This window comes from Triticum aestivum, chromosome 2A (genome assembly GCF_018294505.1).
Source record: "Triticum aestivum cultivar Chinese Spring chromosome 2A, IWGSC CS RefSeq v2.1, whole genome shotgun sequence".
NCBI lineage: Eukaryota > Viridiplantae > Streptophyta > Magnoliopsida > Poales > Poaceae > Triticum > Triticum aestivum.
The window spans coordinates 84,025,640-84,038,185 of NC_057797.1; the positions used below are offsets into that span (position 1 = coordinate 84,025,640).

At 45.2% G+C, this 12,546-nt stretch overlaps 1 protein-coding gene across 1 annotated transcript; it reads left to right on the forward strand.

Annotated features, from left to right (window-relative positions):
• Positions 1–3,706: 3,706 nt before the first annotated feature.
• Positions 3,707–6,435, forward strand: LOC123184845 (uncharacterized). The gene is made up of 4 exons (XM_044596889.1): positions 3,707–4,322; positions 4,486–4,599; positions 4,760–5,066; positions 6,148–6,435. The coding sequence occupies exons 1-4, from the start codon at positions 3,804–3,806 to the stop codon at positions 6,186–6,188; spliced, it is 981 nt and encodes a 326-aa protein (XP_044452824.1). The 5' UTR covers positions 3,707–3,803; the 3' UTR covers positions 6,189–6,435.
• Positions 6,436–12,546: the final 6,111 nt, after the last annotated feature.

Consider the following 12,546-nt stretch of genomic DNA (forward strand, 5'->3'; position numbering starts at 1 on the left):
TTCCTTTCACGTCCTAGCTTGCTAACCACTGGAGCTACCTGCCCCTGCCTTGAGTGATTGGTACCAGCGTGAAATACATAATAACACTATTGCAGCCATATTTGTTGCACATAACCATGTGTTGCATTACCTTTTTTTGAAATATTTGGAAAAAATCATGATTAGAAAAAGCTCATGCATTTTGTAAAAAGTTCATCATTTTTAAATAAAAATTTGCAAACTTAAAAAAGTTCATCAATTTCCAAAAAGAGCCCATCTAATTTGAAAAGATGTTCGTGCTTTTTTAAAAAACCATTGAATTTGAGAAAAGTTCATCGAAATTGAAAAAAAGTTCATGGATTTACAAAAAAGTATACTTTTTTTAAAAAAAGTTCATCAAGTTGAAAAAAGTTCATTGAATTTGAAAAAAAGTTCATCGAATTTTGAAAAAAGTTTATTGAATTTGACAAAAAGTTCATCCAAATTTAAAAAGGTTTAGTGAATTGGAAAAAAGTTCATCGATCTGAAGAAAAAGTTCATGCATTATTAAAAAAAATCATCGAACCAAGAAGAAGAAGAAGAAAAAGGAAAACGTAAATTAAAAAGGAAAAAGGAAAAAAAGAAAAAAAAAGAAAGATGAAATAAGAAAATATTTAAAAGGATGTTAGTCATCAGGTTGGCTTCAGGCGCCCGTTTGCAAAATGCACATTAACGGGCGCCTAAAGTGCCAAATAGGAAATGACGATTTCAAGTGCTTTTATTCGGTCCACTTAGGTAGTAAAAATATGAGTATCTAATTGGTATCCACAAAGTGTTATCCTTGTCGTATCATGGAATTTAGTTCTGAAAAGTAACTGAATATATAATATAATCCCTGGATGGGATATGAAGAGAAATGGGGGAAATAAAAAAATAAACACAATATTTTTGGGATCCTTGTCATATCATGGTATTTAATTCTGAAAAGTAATTTTTTACAAGAAAATCAAAGGGAATATCTGATATTTATCAAGGAATACAAATACAATAGTCCGTATGCGGTGAGATCAAATAATAAGAAAGAGGAGAAAAATATTTCAGTCTAATTATCTTTTTTTGAGACAATTTCAGTCTAATTATCTGCCCTATGCGCAACGGAGTCTTTCCGGCGAACCCTTCTCCCCTGTGTGTAACGGAGTCTTCAATGGGCCAAAAAAAACCAGTTCTCTGTGACGCCACTAAACCTTAGAAACTGGTATTTTGGACCTCATTTTAACAACACAAAAAAAGCCATGATGTATAAAATAAAATGTAGTCGTGTTAAAAGATGATCATGTACTATATATTCCTATGAAATGGTGTTCTATATCATGGAAAGAAAAATTACATAATTTGACGTGCTAAATTTCTTTAAAAAATTATATAAACTACCACGTCACTAGGATTTCGTATATAGCACATATCTAGGAACACACACACACACACAAAATATATGTATAGCAAAAACTGCTAGTTGCAAAAATAAAAATCAATAGTATCATACATGGAAAATTTGAAACAAATGTATAAACAATATAAAGGAAAATTGTCATGGTTGAGGGTGATTGAAAGTTGAAAAGTTTTGAAAACAAAAAGGAATTTGCCATGATAAAAAATATTGGAAATGCCATGACATTAAAACTAAAAATGCCATGATACAAACTAAAATTGCCGTGCTCTATATTTTTCCTTTGCTGACAAAAAAAATCAAAAAAAAAGAACATTGCCATGATACAAAAATGTAAAATTGCCATGCCATTAAAAATAAATCACTGAGCTATAGATACAAAATTTGTCATGCTCTTAATAAAAAAAGCCATTGTCTTAATGATAAAATTTCCATACTCTTAATAATAAAAATACCATGTTGAAGATAGAGATCCCAATAACAAACTTTGAAAAGAAATGCTCTTTAAAGAACATATTTTTTCTTAAAAAAACTTAATGATTTCAAAAAAGGTTTCCCACCATGGTAATATATTGATGAAAACCACCATGATCTGATCAATAAAATTGCCATGTTGCTCATAATAAAAAATGTAACAAATTCTCATCAGAATATATGAAACACTATTAGAACATTACAAAAATGCCATGAGACAAAAAGGATAGAATTAAAAAATCGCCATGATTTTTACAGGGCAACTTTTAAGATTATTTGCCATGACAAAAAATGAACATGTGCTGAAAAAACTAAAAAAATGTCATACTACCTAAATTGAAATTGCCATGGTATAAAAACGATAAAAATGTCATACTACCTAAATTGAAATTTCCATGGTATAAAAACGATAAAAATGCCATGGTCTAAAACAATGCCATGTTGCATAACATGTACAATTGCTGTGGTACAAGATAGCATGTCACAAATTTGAATGGTGCACAAAAAATGTCGTGCTACAAAATAGACTGCCAATGCCTATATCTAATAAAATTGACATGGTCTGAATAGTAAAAGTACCATGGTCTAATGAATAAAACTGCCACGATCTAGACAAAACTTCCATGCCACCAAAAAACTAACATGGTGAACTGAACATTTTTTCCGTGGTGTAAATAATGAAATTGCCATGACAAAAAGAATTCCATGCCACCCATGACACCCATTACAATCAATTGTTGTGAAGTTGTTTAAACCGTCCCGCCAAAACACGGAGGGCCATCGCAGGACATGATAGCTCCACTTCACACAATTTTCAAACAATGCACATATCACACAGTTTAGTTACACAAGACAAAGTGAAATATCAAAAGGATGGGTATGAGATTAGATGAGACTGGCAAACACCGGCACACCACCACCACTGGTGTCATGCGAGCACAAAACGAGAGGGAGCCAGGGCTCCGCCTCCTCCTCTTCCAAGAAAGAAAGTTAGGGTTCGTGCCTCTCGCCGGCGCTGGTGCAGGTTCGCCTCGTCTCCGGTGGCCCTAGGGCCATGAAGGCGCGGTGGATCCTGGCAAGGGCCGGCGGGGGGCTCCGTTTTTAGTCGTTGTTTTCAATCTTGTTAGGGTTTGTGTCCTACTCAGGAAGGCGAGACGGCGGCGGCTCCCTGAAGATGGAATAAAGGTCTCCCCGCCTAGCCCCCGTTCCGGCGGTGCGTCTAGTATCGTTGGTGGGCGTGTGGAGGTGTGTCTCCGGCAGATCTATCTTTGATGGATTTGCTCGCATCTCGTCATTGTTCGTCTACGTTCGTGTGTCTTCGGTTTGGACCCTTTCGATCTACATTATTTTTCATCGGCGGCGGTTGCTGTTCTGGGGTGCTGGTCCCGTGGGGCCTTAGCACGACGACTTCCCGACTGTCTACTACAACAAGTTGTGCCCGGCTCCGGCGATGGAGGGGTGATGACGGCGGCGCGCCTTCGACTCGCTTCGGTGCTTGTAATCGTTGCTAGGTGGTCTACGAATCTTGATGTATTTTTTATTTGTGGTGTTTGTTGTATTGCCATGATTTGAAAGTTTTTCTTAAAAAAAACACAGGACAGCAAGTTTTTTTTTTTGAGGGGACACAGGACAGCAAGCAGCTCAGCAAACGCAGCAGGTCATCAGAACTTCCTAGACTCAAAGCGGCAAAGCCGCCAGCGTGCCAGCCTCGATTGTGTGGACCGGGCTAAGGAAACGGCCCGCAAGCCCACCACGCGCCCAAAGCCCGGGACGGCGGCACCTTGAAATACCTCGCGTTGGCGCCCAACGCAACCGCCGCAACCAACAGCTTTCCTCGCCGGAGTCCCCAACAAACCAAGAACCCCTCCTCTCCCCACCGCGCAGTAGCCCACCCGCCGCCTCTGCTCTCCGGCGCCGGTGACCCATGAACCAGTTCCACGACGGGCACCACGTGCGGCTGCGGAGCCGCGCGCACCGCACCCGCACCTACCTCCACGCCGCCGCCGACGGGGAGAGCGTCACCCTCAGCCAGGTCCGGGCCTCCATGAACGCGGCGTGGACGGTGCACATCTACCACCGCGCCGACGGAGACGAAGACGACGACGGCCCGTACCTGCTCCTCCACAGCGCCGCCTACGGCCGCTACCTCGGCGCCACGGACGTGCCGGCGCGGCGAGGCCACCGCGGCTTCCGCGCGGAGCTGCGCGACTACGACCAGCCGGAGGTGGGGGCCATCATGTGGCGGGCCGTCGGGCCGGGCTTCGCGGACGACGTCGTCCTGCTCCACCACGCGGGCGGCCGCTTCCTCCGCGCCAACGGCAGGTACCTCCCCTGGAACGCCGGCGTCAGCCTCGACGGCGACGTCAACTCCATGATGCACTGGGTCGTCGAGCCCATCCCCGCTAGAGAGGCTGGCATGCCTGCCATTCCTGGCCCGCTTCCGGTGAGTTCGATCGATCGCCATGACCCGCTTCTCTGCTGAATTGCTTTCGGCGATTGCGAACTGTGCTAGTTTCAGGCTTTCAGCTGCACTTCTCTTCTTGCCAAATTTTTGGGAGCAGTTCTTGATTTCCCGAACATAACCATGGTTGATGGTCCAACTGCAGACCCGCCCAGGAATGATATTCCTCTCCAACATATTCATGAACCGGGGGCCGGGACGGCAGATCGGGGGCGTCGAGCCCATCCCGGCAGAGTCGGGCATTCATGGCCGTCCTCCGGTGAGTTCGATCGCCATGACCCGCTTCTTGATTCTCCTACGATTGAGCGAATTGGCTTATTCGGCGTCGTTCATTTGAACTGCAGTTCTGTTCTTGCCAAATTTTCGAGCAGTTCTTGATCTCCCGAACATAACCATGGTTCTCTGCGATTCAACTGCAGACTCTCCCAAGATTCCTCTCCCACATGTTCACGGAGCCGGGACGGCGGATCCGGTACACTCCGACGCTCGGCGGGGACTACCCCGAGGACAGCGCCGGCTGGCGCGAGTTCTGGTTCAGGGGGAGGTCCGTGTTCCGTCTGAGGAACCAGGTGGTGATGCGCACCAGCATCAACCTGTACTACCAGAACATCGCCATGTGCGTCCGAGCGGGCCGCTACGGGAGGCTGACCCCGCTCGTCGTCGACCTGCCCCATGGCGGCTACGGCGAGACCCTCGAGATTGTCATCCTCGAGGACGAGATTCGTGGTGAGACCCTCTCTCCATCCCCCAACTTCCTAAGTATCTACTCACGGTGGCAACAAGTGAATTTGTTATGCATGATCAATGATTTTGTGGGGTTTATTTTGGTGGGGTGCTAATCTGCTTGTGCTTGAAACAGTTAGCTGAAACTTCAGTCTTAGAACAGTTTACTGAAAGTGTTGTCGTCTGAAAATAATACGTAATAAACTGAAACTATTGTAGTCTGAAACTGTTAGGTCTTGGGAATTGTCTGCAGCTGTTGTAATCTGTTATTGGGAAAATTACTCACTGTAGAATTTAAAACTCCAAATCAGTTGATTCATCTCTTTTCAGCCTTAACAGAGAAGATGGTGAGATATCCGTTTGATTTAGTCCATTTTACTCGTGTTGAATAATATGTGAACAAAATTCAGGTTCCAAAAAATATTAAATTAAACCTTATTTCTGCACATGAGCTCCAAATTTGGTCTGAGATTTAAATTATTCATCTGCTTTCCTGCTGATCTTCTTTGTATAGAATTGTAGTGTACTAGTGTTGTTCTTGAATCTGTTATCAGCAATGCACACATGTTGGTGTTGATATATTTTGCTGCATGAACATGATGTTTGTGGTCTTACTTTAGTGGAGTGCTAATCTGATCGTGCTTGGAAAAATGATATTATGATTCATTTTGTTAGGACTTGAGAGCTGTCTGGAACTGTTGTGATCTTATAGATAAGTAAGAGTAGTTGGATGTAAATAGTAGGCGGCATGTGGATTTATCAGTATGTACACATGGTAAAAAATGGACTGAAGCTAGTTGAACATTTCTGTCCTTGATTCAGAAGATTCAGTTTGTCCAGTTCGTAACATTTGCCGCTAGTAGAAATTATGCAAGTTATAGGCCAAATCAAGTTCAGTCATCTTATTCACCTTTGCAGAGAAGATACTAATTTTCTTATCAGTTAATGAAAGTCAGGTAGTGTCTTTCAATACTACATAAAGCTTAGTTCCTTGCACATTATATTGCTTCAGGTTTTGCCTTCTTGATCATGTTATTGATTATTGGCGTGCCACCTAACTGGCTCATAATTTCTGCTATTTCAGCCTACGATGATCTGCGACACCCAGATATCTACGCGGAGTAGAGGAAGATCAGAGCCGGTGTCCTGACAGTTCACAAGTTTCTCCACCTCGGATACGATGGCAGCAGAACTGGACGCCTACTTTTGCCTATAGATAGATATAGATTCAGAAACTCAGCAGCTCTCGTGTTCGCGGTTCTATGATTCAGAACTACTGAAAGCGTTGGGTCCAATGGCTGAACAATATTGTAGTGATGCTGAATGTAGTAGCTCTTCTGACATTCATCCCTGCGATGTGAATGCCACGGCTTCGTAGACAATGCATTTCACTGTAGGGTTCTCGCAATGAGTCGATGATCGTGCAATTTTTTGGATCATGCATTTTGTGTAACTGAAAAATGCAGTGGTTTATGCAATGAACTTCATTCCTTTTAGACTATGCATTTCGCGTATAGCTGGAGAATGCAGTGGGTTCTTCCTCTGCGCTGTTGATCATGTTTTGAGTTGTGCTGTTTTGTGTGTCTTTAGAGTCCTTAACTGCTGGCCTGTACATACCAGGAAGAACTGTGGCCATGAGTAAAGCGAAAAGGTCTAATGATAGAATCCTATGAAGCTTTACATTTTGTAACATGTTAAAAGGAGGGAGTATCATCTATCTATGTTATCTCTCATGTGTGCAGATAGTTTCCAAACATATATGCAGCGGCGGATCCAGTGGGGGTACCGTGGGTGCCCTGGCACCCCCTCTAAAAATATGAAACCTTTTTTATCTAGTAGTACTAGTTAGTCTAATCCTCTGTGTATTGTAGAGTAAGAAAGATACTCTGACAAATTTTATGGTTATACATGTCATTTCTATTGTGCGTGATAAGGTTGGCACCCCCTTTGGTTAAGCTCTGGGTCCATCACTGCATATACGAGGTGGAGCATCACAAACAGCATTCATATTGCTTTAATACTCAAAGTGGATTAATTTTGAAGTAATCATCCGCCAAGTTGCACATTAGAGCAACTCTAGTCGAACCCTCAAAAGGCCTTAACTCCTCAAAAGATTCCCTTTTAAGGAGTTAAACGGGACCTAGCCGAACCCTTAAAACATTTAACTCCTCAAAAATTTGAGAAGAAGTGCCTCTCTCCCTCCTCAAATTTGAGCAGCCGAAGGGAGTTCCCTGCAAAACATTCCTTTGCTCAGCTCCTCTCTGTCTCGGCCCTCGTCCACGCTGGCGTCACCCTCCACCGACGTCCTCCTCTCTGGTGATGCCTAGAGCTCCACGTCACGAGGAACGTCCTGAAGGGGAACGTAGTAATTTCAAAATTTCCTACGCACACGCAAGATCATGGTGATGCATAGCAACGAGAGGGGAGAGTGTTGTCTACGTACCCTCATAGACCGGAAGCGGAAGCGTTATGACAACACGGTTGATGTAGTCGTACGTCTTCACGGCCCGACCGATCAAGCACCGAAACTACGGCACCTCCGAGTTCTAGCACACGTTCAGCTTGATGACGATCCCCGGACTCCGATTCAGCAAAGTGTCGGGGAAGAGTTCCGTCAGCACGACGGCGTGGTGACGATCTTGATGTTTTACCGTCGCAGGGCTTCGCCTAAGCACCGGTACAATATTATCGAGGATTATGGTGGAGGGGGGCACCGCACACGGCTAAAAGAACGATCACGAAGATCAACTTGTGTCTCTAGAGGTCCCCCCTGTCCCCGTATATAAAGGAGCAAGGGGAAGGAGGCCGGCCCTAGGAGGGGCGCGCCAGGGAGTAGGATTCCTACTCCTAGTTGAAGTAGGTTTCCTCCTTTCCTAGTCCAACTAGGAGAAGGGGGGAAAGAGGGGAAGAGGGGAAGGAAGGGAGAGAGGGGCCGCGCCCCAAACCCCTTGTCCAATTCGGACTGGGCTTGGGAGGGGCGCCCGCCACCTCCTGGTCCTTTCCACTAAGGCCCATTAAGGCCCATTGCTTCTTTCTCGTATTCCCGTAACTCCCTGGTACCTCCGAAAATACCCGAATCACTCGGAACCTTTCCGATGTCCGAATATAGTCGTCCAATATATCGATCTTTACGTCTCGACCATTTCGAGACTCCTCGTCATGTCCCCGATCTCATCCGGGACTCCGAACTCCTTCGGTACATCAAAATTCATAAACTCATAATATAACTGTCATCGAAATCTTAAGCGTGCGGACCCTACGGGTTCGAGAACAATGTAGACATGACCGAGACACGTCTCCGGTCAATAACCAATAGCGGAGCCTAGATGCTCATATTGGCTCCCACATATTCTACGAAGATCTTTATCGGTCAGACCACATAACAACATACGTTGTTCCCTTTGTCATCGGTATGTTACTTGCCCGAGATTCGATCGTCGGTATCTCAATACCTAGTTCAATCTCGTTATCGGCAAGTCTCTTTACTCGTTTCGTAATACATCATCTCGCAGCTAACTCATTAGTTGCAATGCTTGCAAGGCTTATGTGATGTGCATTACCAGAGGGCCCAGAGATACCTCTTCGACAATCAGAGTGACAAATCCTAATCTCGAAATACGCCAACCCAACATGTACCTTTGGAGACACCTGTAGAGCTCCTTTATAATCACCCAGTTACATTGTGACGTTTGGTAGCACACAAAGTGTTCCTCCGGTAAACGGGAGTTGCATAATCTCATAGTCATAGGAACATGTATAAGTTATGAAGAAAGCAATAGCAACATACTAAACGATCGAGTGCTAAGCTAACGGAATGGATCAAGTCAATCACATCATTCTCCTAATGATGTGATCCCGTTAATCAAATAACAACTCTTTGTCTATGGTTAGGAAACATAACCATCTTTGATTAACGAGCTAGTCAAGTAGAGGCATACTAGTGACACTCTGTTTGTCTATGTATTCACACATGTATTATGTTTCCGGTTAATACAATTTTAGCATGAATAATAAACATTTATCATGAAATAAGGAAATAAATAATAACTTTATTATTGCGTCTAGGGCATATTTCCTTCACGTCCATCCCCACCCTCTCCACCAACCGACAGCTCATCCTCTCCTTCGGCTCCGGTGGCTTCCTCTTGGCTGCTAGTGGTGGTTGTCCCGTGTGGTTGTGGCCATGGCCCGATGCGGATTCGACGACCCGGAGGCCGGTGGCGGTTCTAGTCGTCTGGTCGACGGGCGTGGCTTTGCTACTGTGGGTGCGAGGGTGCCTGTTGGGCCCCTGGTCCGGATCTGGAGGGGCCATATCTGGAGCCTCCGGCGATGGTCAGGCAGGTGGGGGCGGTTGCTGGGTTGCCGGAGAGGGGCTCCCCACTCTTGTGGTGTGCTCCTCACTTGCTAGGTTTTGTTGTTGGGCTTGTGAGGTTTTCTTGAGGTGGCGTGCTCAACGCTTCCCTCGACATCCATGATGTCGCATGTCGATGCCTACGGAGGAGGGGACACCAATGAAAGTTGCGCAAGGCCTTGGCTGCTGTGGAAAACGATGATGTCCATGGACGTTGTTCTCCTCCTAGAGGTGTTGCTTCTGTGCACTTCTTCTCTAGGTCTTCCTACAACCTTGCCTTCATTGGGGTCACCCTTCCTTGGTACCCTCTGTGGTGCCCTTGTGAGTGCAGCAATGCGAAGGTTCACTTTAGGGTCCTCGTGATGCCCTGGGTTTACCTTCTGTCTGAAGCTGAAAACTTGTTTAACAGACTCGTTGACATATTCCAGGAGGCATCTACTTCATTTCATGTATAGGGAGTAGTTTGTGCAGCAGTATCGGGCACACAACAACTTATATGTAGGAATAATGCAATTTTAGTATCTTTTCGTGTTGTTTTAATCAATTCGTAGATGTTCTTTCTGTCTGGAACCAAAAAATTATTTAAATAAACTTGTTGACATCTTCAATGAGGCTTTTCCTTCGTTTCATGCTCCAGGATTGGTCTATGCAACACTATTCGCCTCCTACAACAATTTATATGTAGGAATCATGTGTTCTTGAAATCTTTTAGACGCCATGTCTTCTGGTTGGGAAGGCCATCCTGGAACCAGGGAGTTGCTAGGATTGTTGCCATGCCACAAGGGGCGCTGGAGGTTCTATCCACTTGCCAAGGTCTATTAATGTGACCGATAGTTGCCTACGGGCTATGGTGGTCTCCAGGGTTGGATGTTGGGACATGAGGGAAAGCCTTGCATGGCCTTGCTCATATGACCGCGACGACTACGTTCGTGGATGCCGTTCTTCTTTTTGGAGACGTCGTTTTATCCGCCTCTCCTCAAACTGCTGCTTTTTTGTACCGCCTGACCCGTCGCTGGACCGCAATAGCCGGTGAACGTTCGCTGGAAAGGATGACATTTGCGAAACGTTTTTGCTAAGGGTTTCTTCGTATGACGTTTTCTTTAGAATAGCATGACAATTTCTTCAGAGAAAGGCATTTTTCTTCACGTTTGATCTCATGTCGCAACTAAAACTGATAGAAAAATGCGTTCACTTGCCTTTCCCCTTTCAAGAAACGTTCGCCAGTTAGTAATTCTGGTTTTTGTCTAGTCTTTTTTGTGCGGGGAGAGAGCCTTCTTCTATATTAATATAGAGTATTTTCATACATTCTCCAATTTTTATTGGCGGTGTGCATCTACTTTTGCCTATGATACTTGTTGCAAACATTAGTCTAGCACCATCGCAAAATAACAATAATAAAATCATTAGTCTAGCTAGCTCGATGATGTCAGAAAAGAACTTGATTGCCTCAGGGAACATAAAAGTAGCAATAAGTCGTAGAGTGAGGCGTTTTAGCTCTCGGCCTCCATGGAAACTTCAAAATTCAAACTTTCCAATTTCAATAAATCTGAAAAAAAATGTACAACTAAACAAGGATGTTATGCGCATGTGTGTAAACTTGAAACGCGATTTGTATAAAAAGACAAACTCATGGCCTGGAAGGATGAATAGTAGCAATGTATCAAAAAGCTCCAGATTTGTCTTTTTACACAACCCCCATTTCAACGTATTTGGTCCTAAACACTTGTGCATTATACCTCCATGTATATCTATATTTGTTTTCAGAATTTTTTGAAATGTAAAAAATGTGAATTTTAATGAATTTTGATTTTTTTCGAAAAACAACCTCATTGGAGCTCGATCTCCAAAAGGAATTTTCGAAAGTCGTAGTGTCGTACTATTACCAGTCACAGCGGGGAGTAACTTAGAATAGTAACATGCACATGTTACTAGTCTATGTTACTACCTTACTAGTCTATGTTACTACCTCCACAGTGGGTAGTAACATATGTGTTGTGTCATGCATCACTCCATTTATTAGGTTGTAAACTCATCTTTTCTTGATATGTGTGATATTACAGTAACTAGCTATGTTACCACATGCCTCTCTTTCTTCATTAATTACATGTCACATTATCTATTTTGCCTAGATAAGTGTGATGTTACCACCTATATTACTTCCATTGTGGGTAGTCTTACAAGTTGCGTGCGATTGCATTCACACTTGTAAAAAACTAAAGACTGCACACTGTTACTAATCACTGCCTAGCCCGCCCGCCCGCCCGTATTCCGGCACTTTGACCAGATTCGACCGTTCCGGGCTGCTGCCGCTCCCGAATCTCGGCCGCCCACGTGCTCCCCGGCACCCAGGAAACGGCCATGCCGACGGCCCCTGAGGGCGGCCGCGCCGCCGCGCCGCGCGTGGAGCTAGAGCTCCCGCTCGGCGCGGTGCCGTTCGACTTGGAGGCGGCCATGTGCAGCCACGGGCTGTTCATGGGGTCTCCTGCCTTGCCATGGGGTCACCTCGGGCTCGATAGAGCTGCACTCTCACGGGGGAGGGGCTGGGGTGGATTGGACATACCAGCGCGTGAAGACGATTTGACAGCCGACGACGAGCTTGAGAGACTCGTCATCGTCAAACATCCAGGCAACATCATAGTTGTGAGCCGCGAGCTGCTCTTCCACGCCATCTCCCACGCATAGTTGAGCATCGCCTCTAAACGTCGCCGTCGCCGTGCCCATCGACGAGAGCTTCATCCATCCGAACGAAGAGCCCAAGAGGAGCAGATCGAGGGTAAGAAGAAGGCGCGACTGGATCTTGGGGTCTCCTCTTCGTCTTTGCTTGGACCCTGCAACCGCGGCGAGGAGCTCCACGACTTAGGAGCGACGGCCAACGAGGAGAGGTGAGGAGGCCGACGGCACGAGGAAGAGGAGGGGCTCGGAGCACGCACAGAGGCAGAGGAAGAACGGCATGGCGGCGCGAGGAGAATCGAGGGAGAGGAGAGGAGAGGAGGCGGCGGCATCAAGAGAAAAGGTGGGCGTGCGGAGACCAGGTCATGCCCAATCCCTCCTCTGGTTCTTTTTCCCTCGCTAGCACATTATTTTTTTACGATTCTTTTTTTACTCTGACTGACAGTGATGAGGTGGATGCAG